At 49.2% G+C, this 27,496-nt stretch overlaps 2 protein-coding genes and 1 long non-coding RNA gene across 7 annotated transcripts; 2 read left to right on the top strand and 1 right to left on the bottom strand.

Annotated features, from left to right (window-relative positions):
* Window positions 1-129: 129 nt before the first annotated feature.
* OGG1 (8-oxoguanine DNA glycosylase) lies at window positions 130-7,256 on the top strand. Of its 4 annotated transcripts, XM_061396294.1 has the most exons (8): window positions 130-1,174; window positions 1,934-2,041; window positions 2,349-2,596; window positions 3,158-3,337; window positions 5,080-5,261; window positions 6,302-6,452; window positions 6,617-6,666; window positions 6,919-7,116. In XM_061396294.1, exons 2-8 carry the CDS (start codon window positions 1,935-1,937, stop codon window positions 7,006-7,008), a joined length of 1,008 nt encoding a protein of 335 aa, XP_061252278.1. In that variant the 5' UTR covers window positions 130-1,174; window position 1,934; the 3' UTR covers window positions 7,009-7,116. The 4 variants fall into 4 exon arrangements, with proteins under 4 accessions (XP_061252278.1, XP_061252280.1, XP_061252277.1 ...); XM_061396296.1 differs by lacking the exon at window positions 130-1,174 and having other exon boundaries at window positions 1,184-2,041; window positions 6,877-7,116; XM_061396293.1 differs by lacking the exon at window positions 130-1,174 and having other exon boundaries at window positions 1,185-2,041; window positions 6,919-7,256.
* On the bottom strand, window positions 7,193-17,828 carry CAMK1 (calcium/calmodulin dependent protein kinase I). 2 transcript variants are annotated; one of them, XM_061396286.1, is made up of 12 exons: window positions 17,684-17,828; window positions 15,302-15,416; window positions 13,190-13,321; window positions 11,908-11,982; window positions 11,660-11,798; window positions 10,725-10,851; window positions 10,556-10,631; window positions 9,752-9,864; window positions 9,146-9,224; window positions 8,962-9,049; window positions 7,580-7,697; window positions 7,193-7,472 (listed from the first exon to the last, which is right to left on the bottom strand). In XM_061396286.1, exons 2-12 carry the CDS (start codon window positions 15,382-15,384, stop codon window positions 7,390-7,392), a joined length of 1,113 nt encoding a protein of 370 aa, XP_061252270.1. In that variant the 5' UTR covers window positions 15,385-15,416; window positions 17,684-17,828; the 3' UTR covers window positions 7,193-7,389. The 2 variants fall into 2 exon arrangements, with proteins under 2 accessions (XP_061252270.1, XP_061252269.1); XM_061396285.1 differs by lacking the exon at window positions 17,684-17,828 and adding an exon at window positions 17,556-17,642.
* Window positions 17,829-18,288: 460 nt separating this feature from the next.
* LOC133235161 (uncharacterized) lies at window positions 18,289-20,631 on the top strand. The gene is made up of 2 exons (XR_009732453.1): window positions 18,289-19,649; window positions 20,076-20,631. It is a non-coding gene; the product is annotated as an uncharacterized LOC133235161 (long non-coding RNA).
* The last annotated feature ends 6,865 nt before the right edge of the window (window positions 20,632-27,496 follow it).

Here is a 27,496-nt window from a genome sequence, read left to right as displayed (position 1 = left end):
CAAGTGGTTGCTGGCTGTTGCATTTGTAAGACAAAGATAATATGACAGCTCCCATTCCCCATGTATTTCACTGAGTGGTAGACTCTGTGCTGAAACACCTTTAGATCCACACTTTTGTATAACCCTTACAATAACTATGGGGAAAGTTAATAGGATAGTTAATTCCATAAAGACACCAAAGTTTAGAAAAATTAAGTAACTTGCCTAAGTTCCCACAACTAGGAAGTTGCAGAGCTAGACTCTGAATAAAAGCCTGTCTGCAAAGCAAGTTCTGTAACCAGTATGCCAAACTGCTGGAAGGGAAGGGTTTAGTGCCCATGCCTTCTTGAACTGCAGATGCTTCAAGTCCTCTGCCAGTTGGATGGTCCAAGTACTTCTTCAGAGTCACTATAGCTGTGACCTTCCCCTGTTTAGCTAGGGACTGAGCAGGAGTACAGAGTGACTCTTCATTCATTCCCCACTTTGACACCTTCTCTTCTGATTGAAACATTTACTGGAGGAATGCCCTTTTAGGTGCTAGGCGTCTGAGGGCTGGTGTCCTACAGAAGAGACAAGCACAGGAAGCAGCCCCAGGGTCTTGCGACTACTGAGCAGTGGGCTGAGATGCTACCTGGTTTCCAGCCCTCTGCTAGATACTGTGTGGGAGAGACAGATAAATCAGCTGCCAGTCTGTCCCTTAAGGAATCTGCTGGCTGATCATTCAGATACAGTAACCGAGAGTCACTATGCTAGAAGGGGAGAAACCGTCCAAATACAGTTCTTGTCTCTGTGGTTTTGGTGTCTTTCTCCAGGAGGGAGGTTTGGCTGCATCTTCCCTGGACTAGACAGCCGGCCCTGGCAACGGGGGTGCCCTGGGGCCACAGAGTTGGTGGTCCTGAGGCCTCTCTGGGTCGCTGGGCGCAGTCCTGGAGGGAGCCTACAGAGGCCCCTTTCGGTAGGGTTTTCAATTGGCGGGTGACGCCAGATGGGGCAGTCCGCGCAGAATCCCAGGAGGCAGGCCTCTGATGAGGAAGTCAGTGAGGCCTAAGGTTGCTCGGTGTCGAGACTCTGGGACAAGCCCTTGGAGGGCAGAAACTCAGAGAGCGAGGGAGTAGGCAGATTCCTCGGGATCCAGACGCTGTAGAGACGTTTCGGTTTCGGCTGGCCCGGAGTTGCGATCCGGGCACGATTCTCGGTGAGGGGGGTTCAGGGTAGCCAGACTGATAAAGGCGAAGATCAGCCCGAAGAGGCTCGTTGAGAAAGGCCCCAAGGATGCCGGGGGACAGCACTTGGTTCTGCGGGCGGGCAGGCCCTGAGGCATCACAGGGCTCTGAGGAAATCAGGCGGTGAGGACTGTGGCTTGAGGGCGCCCTGTGCGTCTTGGCCGCTGAGCGCGGGGATGGGACGCGCCGGCGTGCGGAGTGCAGACAAATCCCACAGAGGAAAGGCCAACAGCGGGCACCGAGCCCAGCGCGCGCCAACCGCTGCGGCGCCTAGAAAGGCCCGCCCACTCGCCGCCACGCCCGATTCTCATTGGCGCCTCCTAACTCTCCGCGGATTGGTTACCTCTGGGTCCAATCAGCCTGGCCTGAGCCCTCCTTCCGGTGAGAGAGAGGTCGGCCCCCAGAGAAAGCGGAAGAGCGCGTTAGCGCGCGCTTCACAAAGTCCCGGTAGCTTGAGGGACTAGGTTGCGTGCCCAAAGGCTGTGAAGGGCGGGAGGGTCAAGACAGAGTGAAAGGGCAGAAGCGTTGAGAGAGCAGGGCCTGCGGGGAGTGGAGAAATTAAATAAAACTGCGGATCCAAATTAAGAGGCTAGGATTTGGTGGGTGAGGCCTTGAGGGGCGTGGTCTTTGGGGCCAGGTCTTTTGACAGGGAGAGCCCCTTCCGAGTGGGCAGGACCATCGCCGGGCGGGGTCTGAATGGAAATGTCAGTGGTCTCCCTTCTTCGGGGTAGCATGGGGCATCGCACTCTAGCCTCCTTCCCGGCCCTATGGGCCTCCATCCCCTGTCCACGATCTGAACTGCGCCTGGACCTGGTTCTGGCTTCTGGACAGTCTTTCCGGTGAGTGACCCTGAGTCTTGGCTCCTCAGCACCGCAGGCCCTGGGTGCAAAGGAACGTTGGGGGGGAAGGAAGGGTACAAAAGAGACCGAAGCACGAGTAGTGACCTTGTTAACTCCTTTATAAGGTGGAAAAGCCTGCGCGGTGCTGTTGCGAGGATTACATTGTATAATTGATGTAAAAGAAAGCACTTGTGTTTTGCAGTTCGTGAGTTAGTTTTGTATGTGAAGCAGTTATAGGATAGGAGGGCCCCAAAGGGTGTAGAAAGGGGCACTGAGTGCTAGGGCTGCCATATGCCTGGAAGCGCAGGTGGAGGGAGCAAAGCCCTGCGCACTGGAGTGGCGTGCTGGCCGACCAGGTATGGACCCTGACCCAGACTGAGGAGCATCTTTACTGCACTGTGTACCGAGGGGACAAGGGCGGGGTTGGCAGGCCCACACTGGAAGAGCTAAAGGCCGTGCAACAGTACTTCCAGCTGGATGTCAGCCTTGCTCCACTGTATCACCATTGGAGTTCCGTGGACCCCCACTTTCAAGAGGTGGCTCAGAAATTCAAGGGTGAGTACAGAGCCTGAGGCAGAGGTTGGGTTGCTTGTGATTTGGTTAAGTTACTCGGTTTCACCATATGTAAAATGGGGATTATATCTATCTCAGAATTTTATGAGGATTAAAGAAGCTAATACAAATAAAGTGCCTAGAATAGTGCCTGACACACAGTAGTTATTATTACTGTTAATGACATTACTACTGTTAATGTCCTGCTGACCACCGTAGTGAAGTGACAGGGATATTGAGCCAAATCCTGGCTGTGTGATCTGGGGCTGGTGACATCGTTCATTCTGTAAATGTTGCAGAGCATCATCTATGTGACTGGGAATACCACAGTGAACAAAACAAATCCCCAACCTCGTAGTGGTTACACCGTGCGTTCTTTGTGGAATGGGATGATAACATGGACCTCACAAGATGCTACAAAGAATGAGAGCTCCAGGGTTACTGTCTTTAACAACGCTGTCCCTCATTCCCCTAGGATCCCCTTGGAGCCTAGGATCTGAGGGTAAGAAGAGGTCACTACCAACAGCAGGTGATTTCTCATTTCCCTACCTTTCTGGTCCCCAGGTGTGCGACTCCTGCAACTGGACCCCATCGAATGCCTTTTCTCTTTCATCTGTTCCTCCAACAACAACATTGCGCGCATCACTGGCATGGTGGAACGGCTCTGCCAGACCTTTGGACCTCGGCTCATCCAGCTTGATGATGTCACCTACCATGGCTTCCCCAGCTTGCAGGCCCTGGCTGGTGAGTAGCTGGGTCCCTGCCTCCAGGCCTTATGACAGCTTTCAGGGCCTGTTGAGTTCTCCTCTGATGCCTTTCTTCCATCCCAAAGCTACCTGCCTTTTTAAATACTGCCCTCATCCAGAACCACCCTGCCTGGTCTGGTCAGCCCCAGTTATACGTCATCTTCCTTGTCCCTGAAATGTCAGCACTTCAGTGGTCTGTGCTTTTTGCCCAGAGTTCAATGGCTCATCAGAAGACATTTGTGTACAGTGTACAGTAGTTTGGGCTTAAGATGCATGTTCTGAAGATAGCCTGCCTGGGTCTGAATTTCAACTCTGGCACTTGACTTCTGTCTATATGATCTTGAGCTCATTATGTAGCCTCTCTGTGCCTCAGGTTCTTAATCCATTGAATGGGATAACAATAGCTCCAATGGGATAACAATAGCTCCAATAGGCCCTGTCAGAGTTTCAAGAGGGTTGAGTAAAGGAATGCACATAGCTCACCTTGCATAGTGTTTGGCATATATGAAGTAAGCAGCAAATTCAAATTGCTATCTCTGCTGTGAACCCAACAATTCTGCATCCAAAAACACACATGTTCTTCATGGGAGCGCTGTGAGGGAAGTATTTACAGAGGCAAGTACCTCAGTTGGCAGATGTGAGAACCAAGCTGGAGGAAGTGCTTCGTGCCTGCATAGCAAAGACACAGCCCTCACTGGAGAATCAACAGAATGTTTTGGGTGCTTAGAAAACCCGTCTTGGGTCTCAGCTCCCAGCTTAGTAGTCATAATACCTCTGGGAATTCATTCACTTCTCCAAGCTTCTCTTGTTTGTGGAATAGGAATGACAATTTCTATCCAGAAGGGTTTGAGGCATGAATAAGGCAGTCATGAGGTAGCGCAGTGCAATGGGTTAAGAGCACCGGCTTGGTGTCCTAGACCTCAGTGCAAGGTCCCACCTCTGTCATGTCCTTTCTTGAGCGAGTTACTTAACCTCCTCTAAGCACTCATTTTCTTCATCTGTAAAGTGGGAAGAACAGTAGTATTGTCATCAAGGTCCTTGAGAAAAGCATGATAATAGAAACTGCTACTGTTATTATGACTATTATTTATTTTTTAGATTATTTATCTTTGTCTGCTCTGGGTCTTCATTGCTGTGCATGGGCTTTCTCTAGTTGTGGCAAGCAGGACCTACTCTTCATTGGGGTGGTTGGGCTTCTCATTGCTGTGGCTTCTCTTGTGGAGCACAGCCTGTAGGACTTGTGGGCTTCGGTAGCTGCAGCTCTAGAGCACAGGCTCAGTAGTGTGGCACACAGGTTTAGTTGCTCTGCGGCATGTGGGATCTTTCAGGACCAGGGATTGAACCCATGTCCCCTGCATTGGCAGGTAGACTCTCAACCACTAGACCACCAGGGAAGCCCTGTGTATTATTTTAGATCATAAATGTGAATTCATGAATTCACACCCTTTGGGAAGGTTAAAGAACTCAACTGAGGAGTTCCTCCATGACAGCAAGTCCTTCTCAATCTCTGCTCCAGTGCACAGCACATAGTGCTCAGAAAACATTTGTAGAGGGGCAGAACCCAGGCTTAACCCTTTCCTTTGTATGTGCAAGTGTCCTGGGGTCTCCCAGAGAACGGCAAGGTAGGAGAAGGGTACTTAGGAAAAGCATACGTGTCGTATGCAGGGCTCACGCACTAGCCTGATGACAGGAAGGATTTGAGAATGTCTGACCCCTGTTCTCCTCCTCACTCCCCCACAGGGCCAGAGGTGGAAGCTCAGCTCAGGAATCTGGGCCTGGGGTACCGTGCCCGCTTTGTGAGTGCCAGTGCCCGAGCCATCCTAGAAGAACGGGGCGGACTTCCCTGGCTGCAGCAGCTGCGCAAGGCCCCCTATGAGGAGGCTCACAAGGCCCTCTGCACCCTGCCTGGAGTAGGCACCAAGGTGAGGCCCGGGGTTGAAGGGAAGGAAGGAAGCAGGAAGAAGCTACTCTCACTTTTCATGCAGAGAATAGCAGAGGAGGAGACAAGGCAGTCAGAGAGCTGGGTGTGGGCTTGGCTTCTGGAGGCAGAGTGGGAGGGAGAAAGGATACCAGCAGATGTTTTATTAGAGAATATGTAGAATGCAGAAAGGGTATAAAAGACATTGCTCTTTGAATGCATTTTTAGAAAAACCATTTGTTCAGGTACATACATACACTGCCGTATGTGTGCAGAAACTTCTGGAAGGAATCATAGGAAACTCAATAGTGGTTACCTTTGGGAAGACAAATAAGATGTTTCCAACTTTTTTTTTTTTTAAAACACTGTCAATGTGACATGCAAGATCTTAATTCCCTGACCAGGATTGAACCCATTCCCCCTGGATTGGGAGCTCAGAGTCTTAACCACTGGATCACCAGGGAAGCCTTCCACTTTTCATTTTGTTCTTCCCTTAAAATTATATATACTTACAGAACTTTTTAAAAAATTTTCTTATTAAAGGATAATTGCTTTACAGAATTAAAAAATTTTTTTTATTAAAGGATAATAGACCTCTTGTTCAATATCAAGAATGGTTAGGTATCAGAAAGATGACTGGGAATTTGGTATTTATTGTTTTCTTTTTTATATTTCTCTGTACTTTAAAAATGAGTTTTTATTTAAATTACCCTTTTTAATGGGCTCTGAACTCTAGCCTAACATTAAATCTTGATTCTGAGTCTCCCTATCTGTGTAACTTCAGCCAAATCACTTCACCTTCAGGACCTGTTTTCTTGTCTACAATAAACCTTCTTTTCAGGTTATGATGAAACTGGCACACATAAGATGTTTACCCAGTAGCACTCTCGTCACAGCTGTTTTTTAAATTATTAATAGAAAATACAGTAAGAGTGTCCTCAGAGTGGAGAAGGAAGCATCTGGCTTTGGAACTAGAAGCAGGTTGCTGACTAGACCCTGCCATTCCTCTGTGGCTTACTGTGGCTTACTCTCTGTCTGTCAAAGGTGGCTGACTGCATCTGCCTGATGGCGCTAGACAAACCCCAGGCTGTGCCCGTGGACGTCCATGTGTGGCAGATTGCCCAACGTGACTACAGCTGGCACCCCACCACCAGCCAGGCCAAGGGCCCGAGCCCCCAGGCCAACAAGGAACTGGGTAAGGAGAGAGAGTGGGATGTCAGGGCTGGGATGTGTGGGCTGAGGTGGTAGAAATACACCTCTCCCTAAAACCCCACCCTTGTGGACAGGGAGCACAAGGGGCCATTTAACGTCACCTCACCACTTCTGGTTTAGGTAATTTTTTTTTTTTTTTTGGTTTAGGTAACTTTTTCCGGAACCTGTGGGGACCTTATGCTGGCTGGGCCCAAGCAGTGAGTGTACCTAGGCTTCCCCTCCATCTCCAGCCCAGACCCCATAGGACTTCTCCCTGGCCCTGACCTATTTTCTTCTACCTCCATTGCTGTCCCATTTGAGCCTAAAGGACTCTCTATCCACCCCAGCCCTGCCACCCATGAGCCCTTCCACCCATGAGCCCTGCCACCCATGAGCTCCCCACACTGCCCCACCAGTCCTGACTGCAGTGTGCCCTCTCCCCACTCAGACTCCCACCCCTCTTGCCCCAGGTGCTGTTCAGTGCTGACTTGCGCCAACTCCAGCAAGCTCAGGAGCCACCAGCAAAGCGCAGAAAGAGGTGCACAGGGCCGGAAGGCTAGGTGGGGGCATGGAAAAAGGGATTCCCCAAACACCCCTCCCTACCGCTCCCTCCTACTCTCCCCCATCCAGTCTCATGTTGGAAAGGGGACTTCCTGCAGCTACCTCAAGGACCAGGCACCCTCAAATCAAGCAGTTTGCACAACCATGTTGGGTATAGGTTGTCTGAGGAGACAGAGCTGCCTGTGGGTTTAATCTCTTCCCTTTATTATAAGAAGGAACAATAAAATAGAAATATTTGTATGGAAAATGCAGTGGAGGGGTGATACAGAAAGGGGTGTGGAGGGAGTGGGGCAGGGTACCTCCCCAGTTCAGGGAGGGAGGGGGAGTAGGCCATCCCCAACCCTTCCTGCATAGCAGATCCTGACCCTGGATCCAGGCCCCTAGAGCTGGGGGTGCAGAGAGGGGGACAGTTTCGGGCTGGGCTCCACACAGCAGTCGCGACAGCAGCAGCCAGCCACCGGCCCTACATAGGAAGACAGAGCAGAGCTGATCACAGGAGCAGACTCTCCACTCCAGCCTGGGCCGCTCTCCACGGACCTCCCATGCCCTGGCACAGAGCCCTGTTCTCACCCCCTGCTGCTGGTGCCAGGAGCTCCCCACGACTCGCTGTCTGTCCCTGCCCCTCCTGGCTGGTGCCCAGCTGTAGCTTCCTCATGTGCCGCACCACGGCTGTAGCATTGAAGGCTTGCTGTGGAGAAAGGCAGAAGGGACTTTTGAGAGAGTAGGAGATCATGGGGCAGGGTCTGGCAGTAGAATTCTTAATAGCAGTTCTGTTATTTTCATTCAAGTGATATTGGTTGATCCCCAAAACTCCCTGAAACCTCTACAAGACTTCATTAAATTATGTTCAGTCATATTATACAGTTAAACACACATACACACACATGTATATAATATATGTAGACATGTATAATTTCTCATATAATTCACATTCACATAATAGTAAACACTTTGTATAGCATTGTGTGTACTTATCGTAATAGATCATTTAATCTTCCTGAAAGTCTTTGAGGTGGGCACTATTTCAGCCTTGTTAAAGGAGGAAAACAGGCACAGAGAGGTTAAATGCCTTGTGCAACTGTGTGTGTATCATTCTCTACTCAACCTGTCCACTGAAATGTCCCTCGAATTTACCATGTCCTAAATCAAAACCTCCCCAAAAACAAGTTTCTGGCCCCAGGATCTCCATCTAAGTGATGGTACCATCACCCAGCTTGTCCCCAACCAAAATCTTGGGTGAGCCCTGGACATCTCCTCCTCTCTCTTCTAGTATCCATTCTAACATCACTTCTTGTCAGTTCTGCCTCCCAAACAACTCCTGGTCCAGTGTCCTCTGTTCCCACTGTCACTATTCTGATTCAAGCCCTCACTGTCTCCTGACCACATCTCTGCCACAGTCCCCTAGAGGGCCTCCCAGCCTTCACTCTGCCTTTCAGCATCTTGAGAGCCCCTTGTAAAGGTCAAGTTTCAGCTGAAAATCCTTCCGGAGCTCCTCAGCATCAAGTCAGCCCTCTACTGTGGGACCCAAGCCGCCAGGCAGCCTGGCCCCGACCTGTCTTCAGCCTGGTTTCCTTCCTGCAGCCCCTTCAGTCCTGCCAGGCACTGCCCAAACGGCTGTACTCTCTTCTCCTGGCCCTTTGCACCCTAGTTCCCTCTGCCTCAGACCTTATCCTGCTGTGCTAGGCTAATTCCTACTTGGCTCTCAGGCCTGACCAGTCTGTCAGGCCATGACCACTTTAGGCCCCTTCCAGGACCCCATAACTTGGATTATGTCTCCTTGAAAAGCATACACTGTTATACCTCTAGTCTTGAAGATCAGAGACCATCACCGGAATACAGTGGGTGTCACAGCATTGCATGAATGAATGAGACCCTTCAGTACACATCCCTGAGCATTTACTGTGTGCCCCACTTGGTGTGAGCTGGAGGCTAGATGGGGGTCGTGGGCTCACCTTCCACTTGCTTTTGGCGAAGTTCTTCTTGATCTGCTCGCTCACCGACTGGTGAATATTCTTATCTAGGGCAGTATCTCCTGCAATCCTAGGATAGGTGTGTATCGAGGGCTGTCGGTGAAGGGAGAGGCAGGCCTAGGGGCCCCAGACCCCATCGTAGCCCGAGGCTTGTGGGAGCTCTCACCAGGGGTGCTGCAAGGCCTGCTCACAGGTGAACCTCTTCTCTGGATCCTTCTCCATCAAGTGCCGGATGAAGTCTTTGGCTGAGCCCCCCAGACAAGAGCAAAGACAGCATGGTGGTGCCTGAGAACACCCCCAAGATAGAACCCACCCCCTCAGGTCTCGCCTGGCATCAAAGCCAGATCTGTCCATGCACTGCCCCACCCCACCTGTACTCTTTCTCTAAGCCCCCCGACCCAACCTAGCTCTCCAGCTTTCTCCCTTAATAATAACTTGTTCTTAGAGAAGATTCACACTGACATGTAAATGATCAATAATGCCTTCACAAGCTTTGCCGCCTAACTGGAGGCACAAAAGGACAGATGAAAACATTAATGGTGTTGTTTTAGGTACTAGGAAGTCAGTGTGGGGAGGTAGTCTGAAATATACTATGTCTGACCAGGGCCAGGCAGAGAAAAGCACCCAGGGTGAGGTGTCTGGTCTAAAGACAGTGCTTAATCTGGGGCTGGGGAACCTGGTGAAGTGAGGAGACCTTCCCCCACCCCCAACCCAAGCAGATGAAGCAGGGACTGGAGGTAGGATCAGGGGAAGAAAGGAAAGCCCCAAATACCAGAGTCAGAGATGTCGTCCCAGTAAGGAGAGTCAAACTCGTACTCGGCTTTCAAAATCTGTTCAAAGAGTTTGGCATCATTCTCGTCATAGAAGGGAGGATAACCACAGAGCCTGGGCAGGGAGAAACTCATTCTCATTTCTACCATCAGTGTACACACTGGCTCCCAGATGCAGCTTTGGTGCGATGCTGAGGTTCAGACAGGACCCCCAGGAAGGAGTTCCCCTTCTACAAAGTGGGGAAATCTAGCTCTCTGCCTTGCTCACTCCTGTCCGACTCCACCAGCGTTCAATTCCGTATTGTGCCACCATCTGTCCTTCCTCAGGGCCTTTGCGCTTGCTCTGTGCTCTAAGTCACTCTCCCCGAACACTTTTGAGTGTCTGGCTCCCTCACTTCATGCTGGATGCCACTCATGTGCCACCTCCTCAGAGAGGCTCCTGACCTGCTTATCTAAAACAGCATCCATCCCATCTCCCTACCCTGCTTGATTTTTCTTCATACATGTCTCACTACCTGCCATTATTGTACAGGTTTATTTACTTGTTTATTTTCTGTGTCCCCTACTACTAGCATGTCTGCTCCCTGAGGGCAAGCACTTTGTCGTTTTTATCCTCTGCTAAATCCCCAGTGCTTGGCCACAGTGGCCAGAAACATAGTCTCTATTGAGTGAAATAATACAGTCATTAACTGGTAGAGATAAATATGGATGGCAGGAAGGAAGAAATAGCACAGAGGAAGAAGAGAGCAAAGTAGGGGAGAGGAGAAGTCTGGAGTCACATCTGTAACAGCCAGGCCCCCACTCACAGGATATAGGCGATGACCCCAATGGACCAGCAATCCACAGCCTTGCTGTAGGGCTTCTGGGCCAGCACTTCAGGGGCTGTGGAGGGAATGGGACATGGTGTTGACAAATCTCTGCCCTGCAGCTCCCACTTCTTCCCTGCCCACAGCTCCAGACCAGGGCCCTCCGCACCCACGTATCCTGGGGTCCCACAGGCCGTGGAGAGCACACTGCTGGGGTCTTCCATCTTGGAGAGGCCAAAGTCAGAGATCATGATCTTAGAGTCTTCATCCAGGCTGTAGTACAGCAGATTCTCTGGCTTGGAGGGCGGGAGGGAGGGAAAGGAGAATTGGAAATAGCCAGAGGCTAGCAGAAGCTTCTGCCTCTGCAAACACCCCAATGAGCCCCACTTCCCCAAAGCTACTGTAGTTTTACAGCTGCCATCTTGGTTGGAGGCACAAGAAACTCAAGCAGTTCTCAAGGAAGTCAGAAGTTCCCAAAAGGACAAGGACCTCAGGGTATGGGGGCGGAATTTCCTATAAACCTCAGGTGTGTATTGTGAAGCCCTGAAGAATTTTTGAGCACCTACTGTGTGCCAGATCCTGTGCTGTGCTTCATTTCAGTTCATCCTTACCACATCCCTGCCAGGCCACTGTGAATAATCGCTCTTGACAGATGAGTAAACGGATGCCTTGAGAGGCAAAGTGACTTGCAGTTGGGGATCTATAGTCAGGGAGTGGCTAGGCCAGAATTCAGAGTCAGCTCTGTTTCACCCTGGTGCTCTCCTCCTACAGCAGAGTGTGATGGACCACCAAACATGCGCCTCATCATCATCTCTGAGGTGGAGGGCTTTGGGGATTTCTGGCTGTCTTCTTTGTGTTTTGCTGTCATCCAAGTTTTCTACAAAGAGCAAGTGGGAGTTTTATTATCAGAAAAAACCTAAGATGTTACTGGGATAATCACCTTTGTGTTCGAGTTTCAGAACTGGAATGGGGAGGAAGCAGTTTAGGGCTTACAAGGTCAGACAGAAAGGCAAGGCTCAGCAAGGGGGTGAGAGGTACCCAAGGTCACAGTGGGGAGTTTGCGGAGGCCCCACCCTTGGATGCCCTAGCTTCCCACACACCCACCTTGAGGTCTCGGTGTACGATGCCCAGGTCATGCAGGTACTTGACGGCATCCAGGACCTGGAAGATGAGGCGGCTGGCATCCCGTTCTGTGTAGAAGCCTTTTTCCACAATTCGGTCAAACAGCTCACCGCCTGACACCCTGCAGCCAGGGACAGGGCAGTCTGGCCAAGACAGCAGTGGATGCAGAGAGACCAGGGAGGGGGAAGCAGGGACGGGTGTGAGAAAGGGGTTGACACAGGGCCACTCACAGCTGCATGATGAGATAGAGGTGTCCCCCACTCTCGTAGATGTCATCCAGGGCTACGATGTTGGGGTGCTTGATCCTGAAAGGAGAAATGAGGTGGTTCAGAGTCGAGGACAGTTCAGCCACCTCCCTACCCTCATCTTAAGGAGCCACTGCCTGCAAACCTGGGTAGGATGAGCCAAAGATCTGGGTCCCAAAGGGAACAGCTGCTTTACCATGATGTGTTATAGTGTCACGGAGGTTAACACTGGGCTCTGGCATTGCACAGACCTGAGTCCTCATCTGCCTCTGCCACGTGCTGTTGAGGGCATGTCTTCTCACCTCACAGTGCTGACTGCTATAGGATTTTAACACTTGTCTGGGTTTATAAATTTGCCAGCCTCTCCCACCAGCATATCATCTCTACAAGACCAGCAGCTTTATCTTGCTGACCACTGTGCCTCCACACCTGGTGCAGACTGAGTGCTCACTAATATTCATTGAATTGAGTATAACCTCTCCGGGCCTGTTTTTTTAAATCTGTAACATGAAGCCAGTGATAGTACTTCCCTCCAAGTATTGAGGTGAGGATCACATGAAGAAATGCAGGGAAGAATCTTGGCACAGTGCCTGGCACACATTAAACACTCCAGAAATGAACCAATGATGGCGAGTGAGTTTGATGGAAGGCTTGGCTCTGCCACAGACTTGCTGTGTGACCTTAGGCAACTCCTTTGTCCTCTCTGGGCCTCAGTATTCCCGACCCAGTGGTAGAAATGATTATTTCATCCCTGCTCAGGGTGATGGGAAAGCTCAGGTGGGAGGCTGGAAGTGGAGATTCTATATGAGCTTTCCATATGAGAACAGCAGGTTTCCCATCAGCATTAGCAGTTCAGAGACCATCTCGTTGTTGTCAGGGTATCAGCAGATGGGTGTTTTTAAACTTGTGAGGTGGTGTAATATGTAGGGCAACTTGAGGTAGGTCTAGAGATAGCATCAGCAGAGGTACATGGGTTCAAGACATGTTCAAGGATTGACCTTTAGATATGACTGGACATTAAACCATTGTAAAGAAGCAGTGGCATCTTAATCACATCAGTCATGTTTGCTCTCGTGCCAGGCACTTGAAGTAAAGGATGTCTGATGCTCCCCACATCCTACCAAGTGGAGATAATTACCCCCATTTACAAATGAGCAGTTTGAGGCTCAGAGAGGTTAGGTGATTTGCCCAAAGCAGAGAGAGCAGGGGCATGGGACAGGTCAAGGCAGGGTTGACCCAGAGCAGGGACAGAATCTGCTCCACGCACTTGTGTAGGACAGCAATCTCATTCTCCATGCTGCCCTCCTTGCCCTCCAGAGCCTTCTTGGCGATACATTTGATGGCCACCATCTTCTGAGTCCTCTTATCTTCTGCCAGGATGACCTCAGAGAAGGCTCCTCTGCAGGGAGAGGGGATTCATGAGATGGAGAACCAGAACCTCAGCTTCCCTCCAGCCTCTCCTCCATCCCACTATGGGTTACATGACCATCCCCAGGACAAGGAAGTGGAATGAGCCTCCCTCTATCACCCATTCACCTCTTTGGTGCCAGAGGTGCCCCAGCCTAGCCAATAAGAGTCGTCTATCCCCTGGCCACGGTAACTGGGTCCTGTGATGTAAGCCAGGTTACTGGCACTTTGAGAATGAGGTGTTCTTTCCTGCTAAGTTGGTAGGATGTAAGCCTGGAGCTAATGGTGGTCATCTTTGCCACCACTTGGGGAGAGCCTGCTTGAGAATGAAGCCAACACAAAGGAAATCAGAGCTGAGAAACAAAGACAGTTTCCTAATAACATCATGTGAGCCCCTGTATCCCACACCTGAAGTTTACCCCCTAGGCTTTTTGATTATGTGCATGACTGATTCATTCCTTTTTCTGCAAAAGCCAATTTGAGTCATGGCTTATTTAACACCCTTTAGAACCATGAAGAACATCAGCATCACTTGGTAGCTCTTCAGAACTGTGGAATCTTGGGCCCCACCTTAGACCTACTAAAATCAGAAGCTGCATTTTAACCAGATCCAATACTTAGGCCACCTAATGCGCAGAGCCAACTCTCTGGAAAAGACCCTGATGCTGGGAAAGGATTGAAGGCAAAAGGAGAAGGGGGCAGTGGAGGATGAGATGGTTCGACAACATCACCAACTCAATGGAGGTGAATTTGAGCAAACTCCAGGAGATAGTGGAGGACAGAGGAGCCTGGCAGGCTACATACAGTCCATAGGGTCACAAAGAATCGGACATGACTTAGAAACTGAACAACCAGTGATATGTATGCTCACTGGAGAAGCAGTGCTTTCGAACAGTCTTAGAAAGGAGCATACTCATTTTCACTAAAGTTCACTGGTTAAGGAATGAGTGTTGACTAGTGCTCTCTAGAACTATTTGCTTTTCCTGGGATCATAAGTCATAGTCAATGAACAGCATCTCATGGTGAAATCTCAATCATCAGACTAACTAGTGACTATGATAGCCCATTGCTGGCTTCCAGTCTTGTCCCTCTTCAATGTACCCTCTATACCGTGGCCAGAATGACCATCCTGAATTGCACATCTGCCAAAAAGTCTTAAATGTTATCCTGTGGCTCATGAGATTACTTCCAGCCTCTATAGCTTGGCTTCGAGGCCTTACCTGACCTGTTCCTCTCTTTCCTCAGTGTCTTCCACTCTTCTCCCCAGCCTCTGATTATAAGCTCTACCTGACTCTGTCTCTTTCCACACATAACATATCTCTGAGCCTTTGTTTATGCTATTCCTCCTGCCTAGAATGCCTTCTCCCCATCTGACAAGTACTCTCCTGCCCATCCTTCAATCCCCAGCTCTAATGCCCCCTTCTCCAGAAAGTTATTCCCCATACAGAAGCCGCTGCTCTCTGGGCTCAACAAAGTCCTCATTCGCGAAATTAGCTAGAGCACCACACACGCCCGGTTGTCATTTTCCGTGGGTCTGTCTCCCTCACATGTTTGGAATCAACTTGAGGGGCAGAGATCAGGTTTGAGTTATTTCTGGATTCTCACCATGGAGAACAGAGCCATGCCCAGCTTCAGTTCCAAAACCTAGGCCAGAACCCCCAGTTCTTGGCAGTCAGTTTAAAAAACTGGCTCCTTCATTCTCGCCTACTTTCTTCTTGTCACAGGAACCCAGAGCAAGAGCAGCCTCTGTTCCACCCCCTGTCAGCCAGAAGTGAAAACTCCTGGCCACTCGGGCCATACAAGGCCACCACAGGGCCTGGGATGTAGGAAACAGGAAGCAGTGATCAACTGGCCAGAGGAAGCACCACCCTGGCAGCCTTCCCAGCCAGCCAGGCCCACGAGTGAGGACCCTCCCCACCCTCCCCCCCAGCTCAGGGACAGCTCCCCCTTCTCTCCTGCCACGGAGACTCACGTTCCCAGAACATCTCGGAAGTCGTAAATGTCTCTAATGTCCTCTGCCTGCTTCCAGCTAGGGCGTTCCACTGCCCCCGGCATGGCCCACTGCCCCCTGGCCACAGCCAGGGCTCCTGGGAAAGGGAATGGAAGAAAACTCAGCAGGGCTCAGACTTCCTTGTGGGAACTTAGTGAGGGCCCCACTGAGCATGCATTTATTCATCCTTGATTCATTCATTTGACAAAATCATCCAACATTCATTCACAGGCCATTTGTTCATTCAGCAACATCCATTCATTATATCCTTAAGCCTAGAGGAAAATCCTTCAGGTGGCAGCAAAATTCTTTATTCAATAAAGTCACTCATTCATTCATTCAGCTCACCTCCCAATTTCTCCCTCTCTAAATCCAAACACACGAGGGGACACTGAACTCTAGGAGGACAGCAAAGAAGACCCCAGAACAATCTGTAGAAACACACAGCCCCAGAGAATCACCCTGTCCCCAGAACCAGCGATGTTGCTGCCCGACCCTGGGAATCGCTGGGGTGTCTCCTCTCCCTCCTCCTCTTCCCTTGCCAAGCCTCTCGGAAATCAGGTTTCCGGCAGCCTGGGCTTCCAGCAATATCTCAGCCACGTTTTTAAATAGCTCCTTCTGCACTGTTACCACAGCAACAGCAGGCACAGCTGGAACTGCCCAGGCCTCCTGTTACCCCTCTCAGTCCTGACTCCCCATTTGGGTCCCAGCAGCTTGAGAAAGGGTCCCCCCCGCCAACCTGTCCCCTACTGGCTTCATCTCACCCTGATCCAGCCTATACTTTTACTCTGTTGAGCCCTCTGTTGCAACCAGCAGTAGCAGGTGAGCACTCTCTCCCCAGTTATCAGATGGGGAATGGGGAGCTGAAGTTGGAGATGGATACGATTTGGTTGGAGATGGATAGCTGCCCAATGAGGCCCCAGCTAAGCTTGCTGAAAGCAAAGGCCTTGGAGGGCACTGCAGCCAGACTAGGACCCATCCAGAAAACACAGCCTCTCAATGCCATCATAAGCCCACGGAAAGGGAGGTCAAAACACAGCCCAGTGTGCTGTGTGACCTCAGGGAGGGCACTTTCCTTCTCTGTTTCTTCTGCTGGAAAAAGGGGGGAAGGTGCCCTAACTAGAGCCCATGGCGTGAGAATCCACTCTTTGGATGGGACTTTGTTCCTGGGAGGCCTGACCACCCATCCCAGGGGCAGAAACTTCTAGGAAAAGAGAATTGATGGTAAGCTCCAGAGGGCAGAATTTTAAAATCCATCTGGGGCCTGGCAAAAAAAAAAAACCAAACTCACAGTTCCATACATATCCCTGCACCAAGACCCACACACAACCCTGAAACCAGACGCCTGCCCCCAGATCTGCACACTCCATCTCCAGATGAGTCTCTGATCTCACATGTACACCCAGACATCAGCCCACATCAACTCACCCCCCAGACACCCTCACACCCAGACATCTCTCCCACACCCCAAAACAAATCCACACACACCAGGACAAGATGACACCTAGACAGAACAGATACACACACACACACCTACCTCACCTGTGTACCAGACATCCTGGATTCCTCACACCTGTCACCCTGCAGCTCCTGCACACCCTGTTCAGTGGCTCAAATCATGTCTGACTCTTGTGACCCCATGGACTGTAGCCCACCCGGCTCCTCTCTCCATGGGATTTCCCATCCAAGAATACTTGAGTGGGTTGCCATTTCCTTCTCCAGGGGATCTTTCCCACCCAGGGATCAATCCTGTGTCTCCTGCTTGGCAGGTGAATTCTTTACCACTAAGCCACCACAGAAGCCCTCCTATACACCCTAGAAGCTCTTAAACTCCAAATCCTTATATCTAACTCCAAACATCCTCAGGACACAACTATATACCCCCCAACTCTGACTTACTACCCTTTGAGCCAGACCCCAGCACACACACTTGGATACAGTCTGCAACAAAAACACGGATTCCCAGACATCGCCACCCAGACGGATACCCTTACACACCAACATACCTGCAACTTCACATTTGATCCACTTGCCTGTGCTAAGACATTCGCACACCTCAATACGGCCGCCACACAGCTATACCTCCAAATGCCCAGTCCTTCCACACTCAGGCCCAGCTGAAGGCAGACACATACACACACATCCCTCCTCACCTTCCTCTTTTACCCGCTCAGTTTCCCACTGGCCACCTGGCACCTGCTGGGCCTGGGGCAGAGCTGGGGGAGAAAGGCCCTACCCTGCTCAAGTAGAGTCCAGCACGCCCAGGCACCCCCTCCCATCTTTGGGAGAGGGTACCTAGCGGATGGGGGGTCCCGCCGCCCTCCGGCGCCCAGGGTCGTGGGCGGGGCGGCTCCCGGGCGGTACCTGCGGCTGCCCCGCCGCGGGGCTGGCTGGGAGGCCCGACTTGGCTGGGGCCGAGCTCCGGCCGCCGTCCGCCGCTGCTGCGCTCCTGGCCCGCCAGCCCGCTCTCTCGCTGGGGCTCGGTTCGGGCTCCTCTGGCTCCCTCCGCCCGCCTGCGGCTCTGATGTCAGTGGAGGAGGAGCCTGCGGCGGAGGGACTGGGGAGGTGAGGCCCCGCTCCGGGGCTGGGGAAGGGGCGCCCGGGACGGGGTGGGTGCGCGGAGGAACCCCTCTGTTCAGTCAGAGCATTCGCTGGACTCGTTCTATCTTTCGTTTCCCGCCGGGGTCCCCGTTCCGCAAAAGGAACCACTGAGGCATAGAGAGACGAAGGGTTCAGAATCAGCAATTGGTCAGAAGCAGAGTTGAATTCGAACCCAAGTCTGTCCGATGCCGGAAGCTGACCTTTTTCACCCTATCTCTAGAAGTTTCTTTCAGACCAGTTCTGTGAGCTTCCTTAGGGTTGAGCTCTGTCCACCTCCCCTCCCCGCCCCTCCCCACCCCGCCCCGGGAATTAGTCCCTGGGAAGGGCTTTGGAGACTGATGGGGGTGGAGGAATGGGGCCGTAGGGAAAGGCCAACGCAAAAGTAAGCAATGAAGGGAATAGAGGCAATCGTAGGGTGGGGGCCGCATTCTACTGGCGGGAAAACTAAAAGGTCCTTCTCTGAGGAAGAGCAGATGCTCTAATTCCCTACACCTGCCAGGCAGAACAGGTGTGGTGCCCGAAGGGCCTGGGGCGGGGAGGGAAGCGGGAGGAGGGAGAGTTAAATCAGGATCCTGGGGGAAGTCGGCCAAAGAGGATCACGTGACGGGGTCGGCGCCTTGGGGCCCGTGGATCAGGGCCAGGTTGGGGAGGGGAAGCCCGAAACCGCTCCGGGCCGGCAGGCTGGGGGCCAAAGGACCTGACTGACGTCATCTTGTGCCAGGCCTTCCTTGGGAAGATGGTGGGGCGGGGAGGAGCAACTCCCAGGAAGTAGGGGTGGGCCTGGACTGGAGCCAGCCAGAGGAGCCAGCCTGAAGGCCCCCGACTCCACCTCCATCACGACCGAGTACTGCCCCCAACTTTTGAATTCCCACTTTTTCCATGTGGAAATGGGGAGTTGTGCTTTTTCCATGTGGAAATGGGGAGTTAGTCACTCAGTCAGTCGTGTCCGACTCTTTTTGACTGTAGCCCGCTAGGCCCCTCTGTCCATGGAATTCTCCAAAGAATACTGAAGTTGGTAGTCATTCCCTTCTCCAGGGGATCTTTGCCACCCAGAGATGGAAGCCAGGTCTCCCGCATTGCAGGCAGATTCTTTACTGTCTCAACCATGGGGAGAGGATGAGGCTTAACCCCAAGTCAGTTTCAACTGGCTTTTCCCTCTCTTATCCTCAAGACTGTGTTCTAGGGTAGTCAGTTTGTTATGCCTATTTTACAGGTGAGAGAGGAAGATGGCTGAGGTTTCTAGGACGACTTAACCTGGGTCACACTTTGTCTCCCTGAGTCTCAGTTTCTTCATTTGGAATATGGGAATAGTGATGACTGACTCAGAGTTCTCCCGAGAATTCTATGAGCTGATGAATGTGAAGTGCCTGGAATACCATTGGGATTTAAAATATGACAGCTAAAATTTACTTTTACTTTAGTATAAACAGAAGTATAAAAGAAGAAGGCTGAGTGCCGAAGAATTGATGCTTTTGAACTGTGGTGTTGGAGAAGACTCTTGAGAGTCCCTTAGACTGCAAGGAGATCCGACCAGTCCATTCTGAAGGAGATCAGCCCTGGAATTTCTTTGGAAGGAATGATGCTAAAGCTGAAACTCCAGTATTTTGGCCACCTCATGCGAAGAGTTGACTTATTGGAAAAGACTCTGATGCTGGGAGGGATTGGGGGCAGGAGGAGAAGGGGACGACAGAGGATGAGATGGCTGGATGGCATCACTGACTTGATGGATGTGAGTCTGGGTGAACTCCGGGAGTTGGTGATGGACAGGGAGGCCTGGCATGCTGCGATTCATGGGGTCGCAGAGTCGGACACGACTGAGTGACTGATCTGAACTGAAGTGAACTTAGTATAAACAGAGGCTCAGAGAAGGGACCTGATTTGTCTGTGAATAGGGGGCTAAGCGGCAATTTCCTTCCCCCACACCTCCTTTCCACTGGTTAGATTCTTTTACTTGTCAAGTGACAGAATACCCAATTAAGCCAGCTTCACCAGAGAGAAACCTAGGGCTTAACATAGCTGAAGCAAGACAGAAGGAAGAACACCATGGCTCAGCGTCTGAGACTGGAACTGGAGACACAGTACTTGTAGAATTTGCTTCCTCTCATCTCTCCTTGTCTTGATTTTTCTTTACACTTCGGTTTCCTTTCCTCTGCAGAGTGATCTCCTCTACCTGGCAGCAAGCATGGTGTGAGAGCCCCAGCTTTCCAACTGAACCCAGCAAAAGAGGAGCCTACACCCGGTTTCGTATATCAGTCTCAGGGAAGGACTGTGATGGGCTCTGCTGAACTGACACGCCTATGCCTTTACCCCTGTACCTGTTGGCAGAGGATTAAGGTATTATAAAGGGTAAATGTACTGTCATGGGCAACCCCACCAGAGCCACAAGGAGTGAAGACGGCTATATTGCCCAAAGAAATAGCAGTGCTGGGCAGGCACAACCAAAATCCATCCCAGTCCTGCTCCCATCAGAAAAAAAAATCAGTTAATATGTTTTGTTTCTTACTCTTCCAGACTTTTTATAATGTGTATACATATACCCATTTCCTCCTATAGCCCCCTTCTCCAATGAGCCCCCATCTTCAATGAGCATATTTCAAGGTACTAAAAAAGTAAGTCAAGGAAAGTCAAAATACATGGAAACAAGAAAAGAAAAAAGTAAAGGAAGTAATTCCCTTTTCTCCTTTGTAATTAAAAAAGGACTAAACAGCTCAGACATCGCTATCAGTTCTTGAATCCAACAGAAAATTAACCATTAGATGTGTGGTCTTCTGAGATTAGAGAAAAATGGAAGAAATCACAAGGAAAAGATGGACAGGCTTATATACAAACATAAAAACCTTTTTTATTGAGGTATAGTTGATTTACAGTGTGTTCATTTCTGCTGTACAGCAAAGTGATTCAGTTCCGTTCAGCTGCTCAGTCATGTCCAACTCTTTGCAACCCCATGGATTGCAGCACACCAGGCTTCCCTGTCCATCACCAACTCCTGGAGCTTACTCAAACTCATGTTCATCGAGTCGGTGATGCCATCCAACCAGCTCATCCTCTGTTGTCTCCTTCTCCTCCCGCCTTCAATCTATCCCAGCATCAGGGTCTTTTCCAGTGAGTCAGTTCTTTGCATCAGGTGGCCAAAGTATTGGAGTTTCAGCTTCAGTGTCAGTCCTTCCAATGAATATTCAGGACTGATTTTTCCTTTAGGATGGACTGGTTGGATCTCCTTGCAGTCCAAGGGACTCTCAAGAGTCTTCTCCAACACTATAGTTCAAAAGCATCAATTCTTCAGCACTCAGCTTTCTTTGTAGTCTAACTCTCACATACACACATGACTACTGGGAAAACTGTATATATATATATATATTCTTTTTTATATCCTTTTCCATCGTTCTTTTTATATTCTTATCCATTTTATCATAGGATACTAAATACAGTTCTCTGTGGTATACAGTAGGACCTTGCTGTTTATCCATTCCATATATAATAACTTACATCTGCTAACCCCAGCCTCCACTCCACCCCTCCCCTCCCTGCCTCCCACTTGGCAACCACGTCTGTACCCTGTGTCCGTGAATCTGTTTCTTAGACAGGTTCATTTGTGCCATATTTTATTTATTTATTTATTTATTGGCTGTGCTGTGGCACAGTTTGCATGACTTTAGTCCTGGACCAGGGTTTGAACCTGAGCCACAGCAGTGAAAGTGCCAGTTCCTAACCACTCGACCAGGGAATGACCAGGAAATAAAGGACAGAAATGGTATGGACCTAACAGAAGCAGAAGATATTAAGAAGAGGTGGCAAGAATACACAGAAGAACTGTACAAAAAAGATCTTCACGACCCAGATAATCACAATGGTGTGATCACTGACCTAGAGCCAGACATCCTAGAATGTGAAGTCAAGTGGGCCTTAGAAAGCATCACTACGAACAAAGCTAGTGGAGGTGATGGAATTCCAGTTGAGCTATTCCAAATCCTGAAAGATGATGCTGTGAAAGTGCTGCACTCAATATGCCAGCAACTTTGGAAAACTCAGCAGTGGCCACAGGACTGGAAAAGGTCAGTTTTCATTCCAATCCCAAAGAAAGGCAATGCCAAAGAATGCTCAAACTACCGCACAATTGCACTCATCTCACACACTAGTAAAGTAATGCTCAAAATTCTCCAAGCCAGGCTTCAGCAATATGTGAACTGTGAACTTCCTGATGTTCAAGCTGGTTTTAGAAAAGGCAGAAGAACCAGAGATCAAATTGCCAACATCCGCTGGATCATGGAAAAAGCAAGAGAGTTCCAGAAAAGCATCTATTTCTGCTTTATTGACTATGCCAAAGCCTTTGACTGTGTGGATCACAATAAACTGTGGGAAATTCTGAAAGAGATGGGAATACCAGACCACCTGACCTGCCTCTTGAGAAATTTGTATGCAGGTCAGGAAGCAACAGTTAGAACTGGACATGGAACAACAGACTGGTTCCACATAGGAAAAGGAGTTCGTCAAGGCTGTATATTGTCACCCTGTTTATTTAACTTATATGCAGAGTACATCATGAGAAACGCTGGACTGGAAGAAACACAAACTGGAATCAAGATTGCCTGGAGAAATATCAATAACCTCAGATATGCAGATGACACCACCCTTATGGCAGAAAGTGAAGAGGAACTAAAAAGCCTCTTGATGAAAGTGAAAGTGGAGAGTGGAAAAGTTGGATTAAAGCTCAACATTCAGAAAACGAAGATCATGGCATCCCACCACTTCATGGGAAATAGATGGGGAAACAGTGGAAACAGTGTCAGACTTTATTTTTCTGGGCTCCAAAATCACTGCAGATGGTGACTGCAGCCATGAAATTAAAAGACGCTTACTCCTTGGAAGGAAAGTTATGACCAACCTAGGTAGCATATTCAAAAGCAGAGACATTACTTTGCCAACAAAGGTTCGTCTAGTCAAGGCTATGGTTTTTCCAGTGGTCATGTATGGATGTGAGAGTTGGACTGTGAAGAAGGCTGAGCGCCGAAGAATTGATGCTTTGGAACTGTGGTGTTGGAGAAGACTCTTGAGAGTTCCTTGGACTGCACGGAGATCCAACTAGTCCATTCTGAAGGAGATCGGCCCTGGGATTTCTTTGGAAGGAATGATGCTAAAGCTGAAACTCCAGTACTTTGGCCACCTCATGTGAAGAGTTGACTTATTGGAAAAGACTCTGATGCTGGGAGGGATTGGGGGCAGGAGGAGAAGGGGACGACAGAGGATGAGATGGCTGGATGGCATCACTGACTCGATGTATGTGAGTCTGGGTGAACTCTGGGAGTTGGTGATGGACAGGGAGGCCTGGCATGCTGCGATTCATGGGGTTGCAAAGAGTCAGACACGACTGAGCGACTGATCTGATCTGATCTGATGGCTAAATAGTATTCCATTGTATATATGTACCATGTCTTCTTTATCCGTTCATCTGTAGTTGGACATTTAGATTGTTTTCATGTCTTGGCTATTGTGAATGGTGACATAGGAGTGCATGTGTCTTTTTGGATTAGCTTTTCATCTGGGTATATGCTCAGGAGTGGGATTTCTGCATCTTATGGTAATTCTATTTTTAGTTATTCTGAGGACCTTCCATATTTTTTTCCATAGTGGCTGTACCAACTTATTTTGGAGGTTCACTCTTGTCCACATCCTCTCCAAAATTTGTTATTTGTAGAGTTTTAATGATGGACATTCTGACCAGAATGAGGTGGTACCTTGTAGTTTTGATTGTATTTCTCCAATAATGAGATGTTGAGCATCTTTTCATGTGCCTGTTGACCATCTGAATTTCTTTTTTGGGAAAATGTCTATTTAGGCCTTCTGCTCATTTTTTGATTGGATTGTTTTCTGTTGTTGAGTTGCATGAGCTGTTTGTATATTTTGGAAATTAAGCCCTTGTCGGTTGCATCACAATTATAAAAACATTCTTAACCTCTGTTGTTGGAAACAAACAGACAAACCCAAAACTCTACCTTATTCCAAGATCATAGCTAACAGTAAAAGGCAAACTTCTGACTGAGGAAATGTTTTAGTGACAGTGGGTTAATATTTCTATTATGTAAAGAATACATAAAATTGATAACTAAGAACCAATAAATGGTCAAAGGAGACAGACAAAACACAATGAACATGGAATATTCTCTACCTTGAAAGTAGTCAAGGAAGTACAAATTAAAAGAAGAAACCATTTATAGCTGATGTTAGTGTGAGCAATGGGTACTTCAGTATTTCTGGTGGAAAAATGACTTGCTAAAAATCTTTCTTTTGGAAAGCAATTTGGCAGTACGCATCAAAAGCTTAAATAATGTCCAGCCTTTTGACCCAGGAATTTCTCTTCTGGGAATCAATTTCAGGGAAATAATCCTAAATTAGGACAATGGCAACCCATCCAGTACTCTTGCCTGGAAAATCCCATGGATGGAGGAGCCTGGTATGCTGCAGTCCGTGGGATTGTGAAGAGTCGGGCACGACTGAGCAAGTTCACTTTCACTTTTCGCTTTCATGCATTGGAGAAGGAAATGGCAACCCACTCCAGTGTTCTTGCCTGGAGAATCCCAGGGACAGGGGAGCCTGGTGGGCTCCATCTATGGGGTCGCACAGAGTCAGACACAACTGAAGTGACTTAGCAGCAGCAGCAGCAGCCTATTTAAGAGAGTTTTCCTCTCCTTTTCCAGACATTAGGTCCCCAAGGATAGCACTCTCAATATTATTTCTCCTTCCATTCTTGAAGGTCCACAAGTTCTAGTCGAGCCCCACATTTGGGGTTTTCCCTCTGCCTCTGTGGTGCCTACCCCTACTTTCTCACCTAGGAACAGCCTATCTTTAGAGGCTCAGAGGTCCCTCTACTGTTTACCAGATCTCACTAATTTCTCTTGGCTAACCCAGGCATATTCTAGGGCACATATTCTTGGCCTTTCACTGATTCTCATCCCACAGTACCTACAATTTTGTATGTGATGGTGCTGGCCAGCCCAGAGAGGGACGTTTAGAATAAGGCCTCTAAGGTCTAAGACCTGGCTTACAACACTGGCTCACCACCAGCTATCTGATCTGGCCCTTCCCCTTTCTGTAGCTTAGTTTCCTCATCTGTAAAATAAGGGTAATAGTATTGCCTGCTCTGACATAGGGTTGTTGAAAGGAGCAAATTCATGTACAGTGCTTGGCACCACCCTAGCTTGGGGGTCCCTTGCATAACCATTCTTCCAGAGTTGTTTTAACAATATGTCCTGAGCTTTCATCAGAGGTTGTGATAAGAAATCACCATGTGAAACTCAGTCTCCTTTTCCTGTCAAAGTTGTGGAGAATATTATCTACATATGACTCCAGTTGAGAAATTTTGCCAGCACGACAAATTATTAGAATTTTTGTCAGTAAAACTGGGAGATGCCCTTTACTCTGATATCACATGTTCTGAGACTGATGCATCATATTTCCATTTTGCACTGTAGCTTCCAGGAAGCTTAGAGCTAAATCTAATGGTTAATGACCATGACTCCATTAAACCAGATGGGCTTAACTTTATGAAACTCATTAGACACACCCTCAGTTATGTTTTCCCAAATTCTTTTGAAAAAGAAAGAGACGAAGGGAAGAGAAGGAAGCAGGTATAGTTTGAAAAGAGGGCTTGGCGTGCCACTTACTTTATCAACTAGAACATAGGTTTGTTTCTCTAGGAGACACCCAAAATAATTGTGACTTAAAATAGAAATGTATAACAATCTGTTACAGCAGTCTCAGGCTGGTACAATGACTACAAGGTAAGAAGAATCCTAACTTTTTGTCTTTTTACTCACCTGTTTCTATGGTGTCTTGGACCACATGTTTTGAGAAGCGTGGCCACCATGCCTCATCCCAGCAATGGGGAGAAGGGAACATGGAGGGCACAGCCCTTGAGACTCAAGACCTCATAGTAACACACATCTCTTCCACTCACATCTGTCAGCTGAAACTTGATCACATGATCATACCTAATTGCAAAGGAAGCTAGGATATTTAGTCTTTCAGACGCACATGTCCAGCTAAAAATCAGGAGTTCTATTACTATAGAAGAAAGGGAGCATATATTTGGGAGGACATCTGCCAGTTTCTGCAACATCCTCCATCTCAGATGTGTTCCTTTGCACATAATTGCACTCCTGTCTGATGCAGTTTCACCCTCACCCCCTCTTTTCAGTGCAGCCTCCCTGCTGCTATCAGAGTACTTCCCATTTTAGGGTGCTGTTATGGCACTCCCCTGTTCACAAACCACCCCTGACTCCCTAATGCCTAGAAGAATGATGCCCAGACTATAAAATGCATCAGGAATCGCCTTAGGGCCTGCTGAAACAGACATCTGGCCCCCCACCCCTGGAGCCCTGCTGATTGGGTAGATCTGGGCCCTGAGAATTTGCATCATTATTAAGTTCCCAGATGATGCTGATGTTGCTGGTTCAGGAATCACACTTTGAGAACAACCACTGACCTTAGGAATAAAACTAGCGAACCTTAACCTGCCATTCAAAGCCTGTCCCAGCCTGGTCTCAACCTACTTTCTGCCTCACATCTCATCCTGCCCTCCCCCTCCACACATCCAGGGCTCCAGTCACACTGAAGTTCTCACCTCTCTCTAAGCAAAACAGCTGTTCGCACCTCTGTGCCTTGCTGTTCCTTTTGTTTGGAATGTCTTCTGACCTGCAACTTCTTTTCCACATTCTCCCTGAAGTCTTTCCTGACCCTCTAAATGAAATGGAAGTGTTAATTGCTCAGTTGTGTCCGAGTCTTTGTGCCCTCTTGGACTGTAACCTGCCAGGCTCCTCTGTCCATGGAATTCTCCAGGCAAGAATACTGGAGAGGGTAGCTGTTCCCTTCTCCAGGGGATCTTCCCTGACCCAGGGATCAAACCTGGGTCTCCCAACATGGCAGGCAGATTCTTTACTGTCTGAGCCACCAGGGAAGCCCTCTAACCCTCTGGGCTGTTATAAACCAGTCTCTGTCCCAAGTCTGTGCATATTTTATACATTCTTCTATCTGCTTTTATTGCCTTGTGTTTTGGTTGTCTGCTCAGCTGCCTCCCATTGTCACCCACATAGCTTTTAGCCAGGGTAACAGGATCACTGAGTAAGGAAACAAAAGTATGAATGAGGAAATCAAGGCAAGTAGATGGAGCAATCCGAGAAGGCAATGGCACCCCACTTCAGTACTCTTGCCTGGAAAATCCCATGGACGGAGGAGCCTGGTAGGCTGCAGTCCATGGGGTTGCGAAGAGTCGGTCACGACTGAGCGACTTCACTTTCACTTTTCACTTTCCTACATTGGAGAAGGAAATGGCAACCCACTCCAGTGTTCTTGCCTGGAGAATCCCAGGGACGGAGGATCCTGGTGGGCTTCCGTCTATGGGGTCGAACAGAGTCGGACACGACTGAAGCGACTTAGCAGCAGCAGCAGCAGCAGCAGATGGAGCGATAAATGTTTTTATGAAGTGAATAAAGAGAAAAAGCAATGAGTGAATTAATACATGAACAAGTGAATTTTGGTCTGTTTATGCTTAGTTCTCTCCTTTGAGTCCTGAGCCACTCATCA

Source organism: Bos javanicus, chromosome 22, assembly GCF_032452875.1.
Source record: "Bos javanicus breed banteng chromosome 22, ARS-OSU_banteng_1.0, whole genome shotgun sequence".
NCBI lineage: Eukaryota > Metazoa > Chordata > Mammalia > Artiodactyla > Bovidae > Bos > Bos javanicus.
Note: the sequence above shows the minus strand (reverse complement) of the source record. Positions and strands in the feature narration are given on the sequence as shown.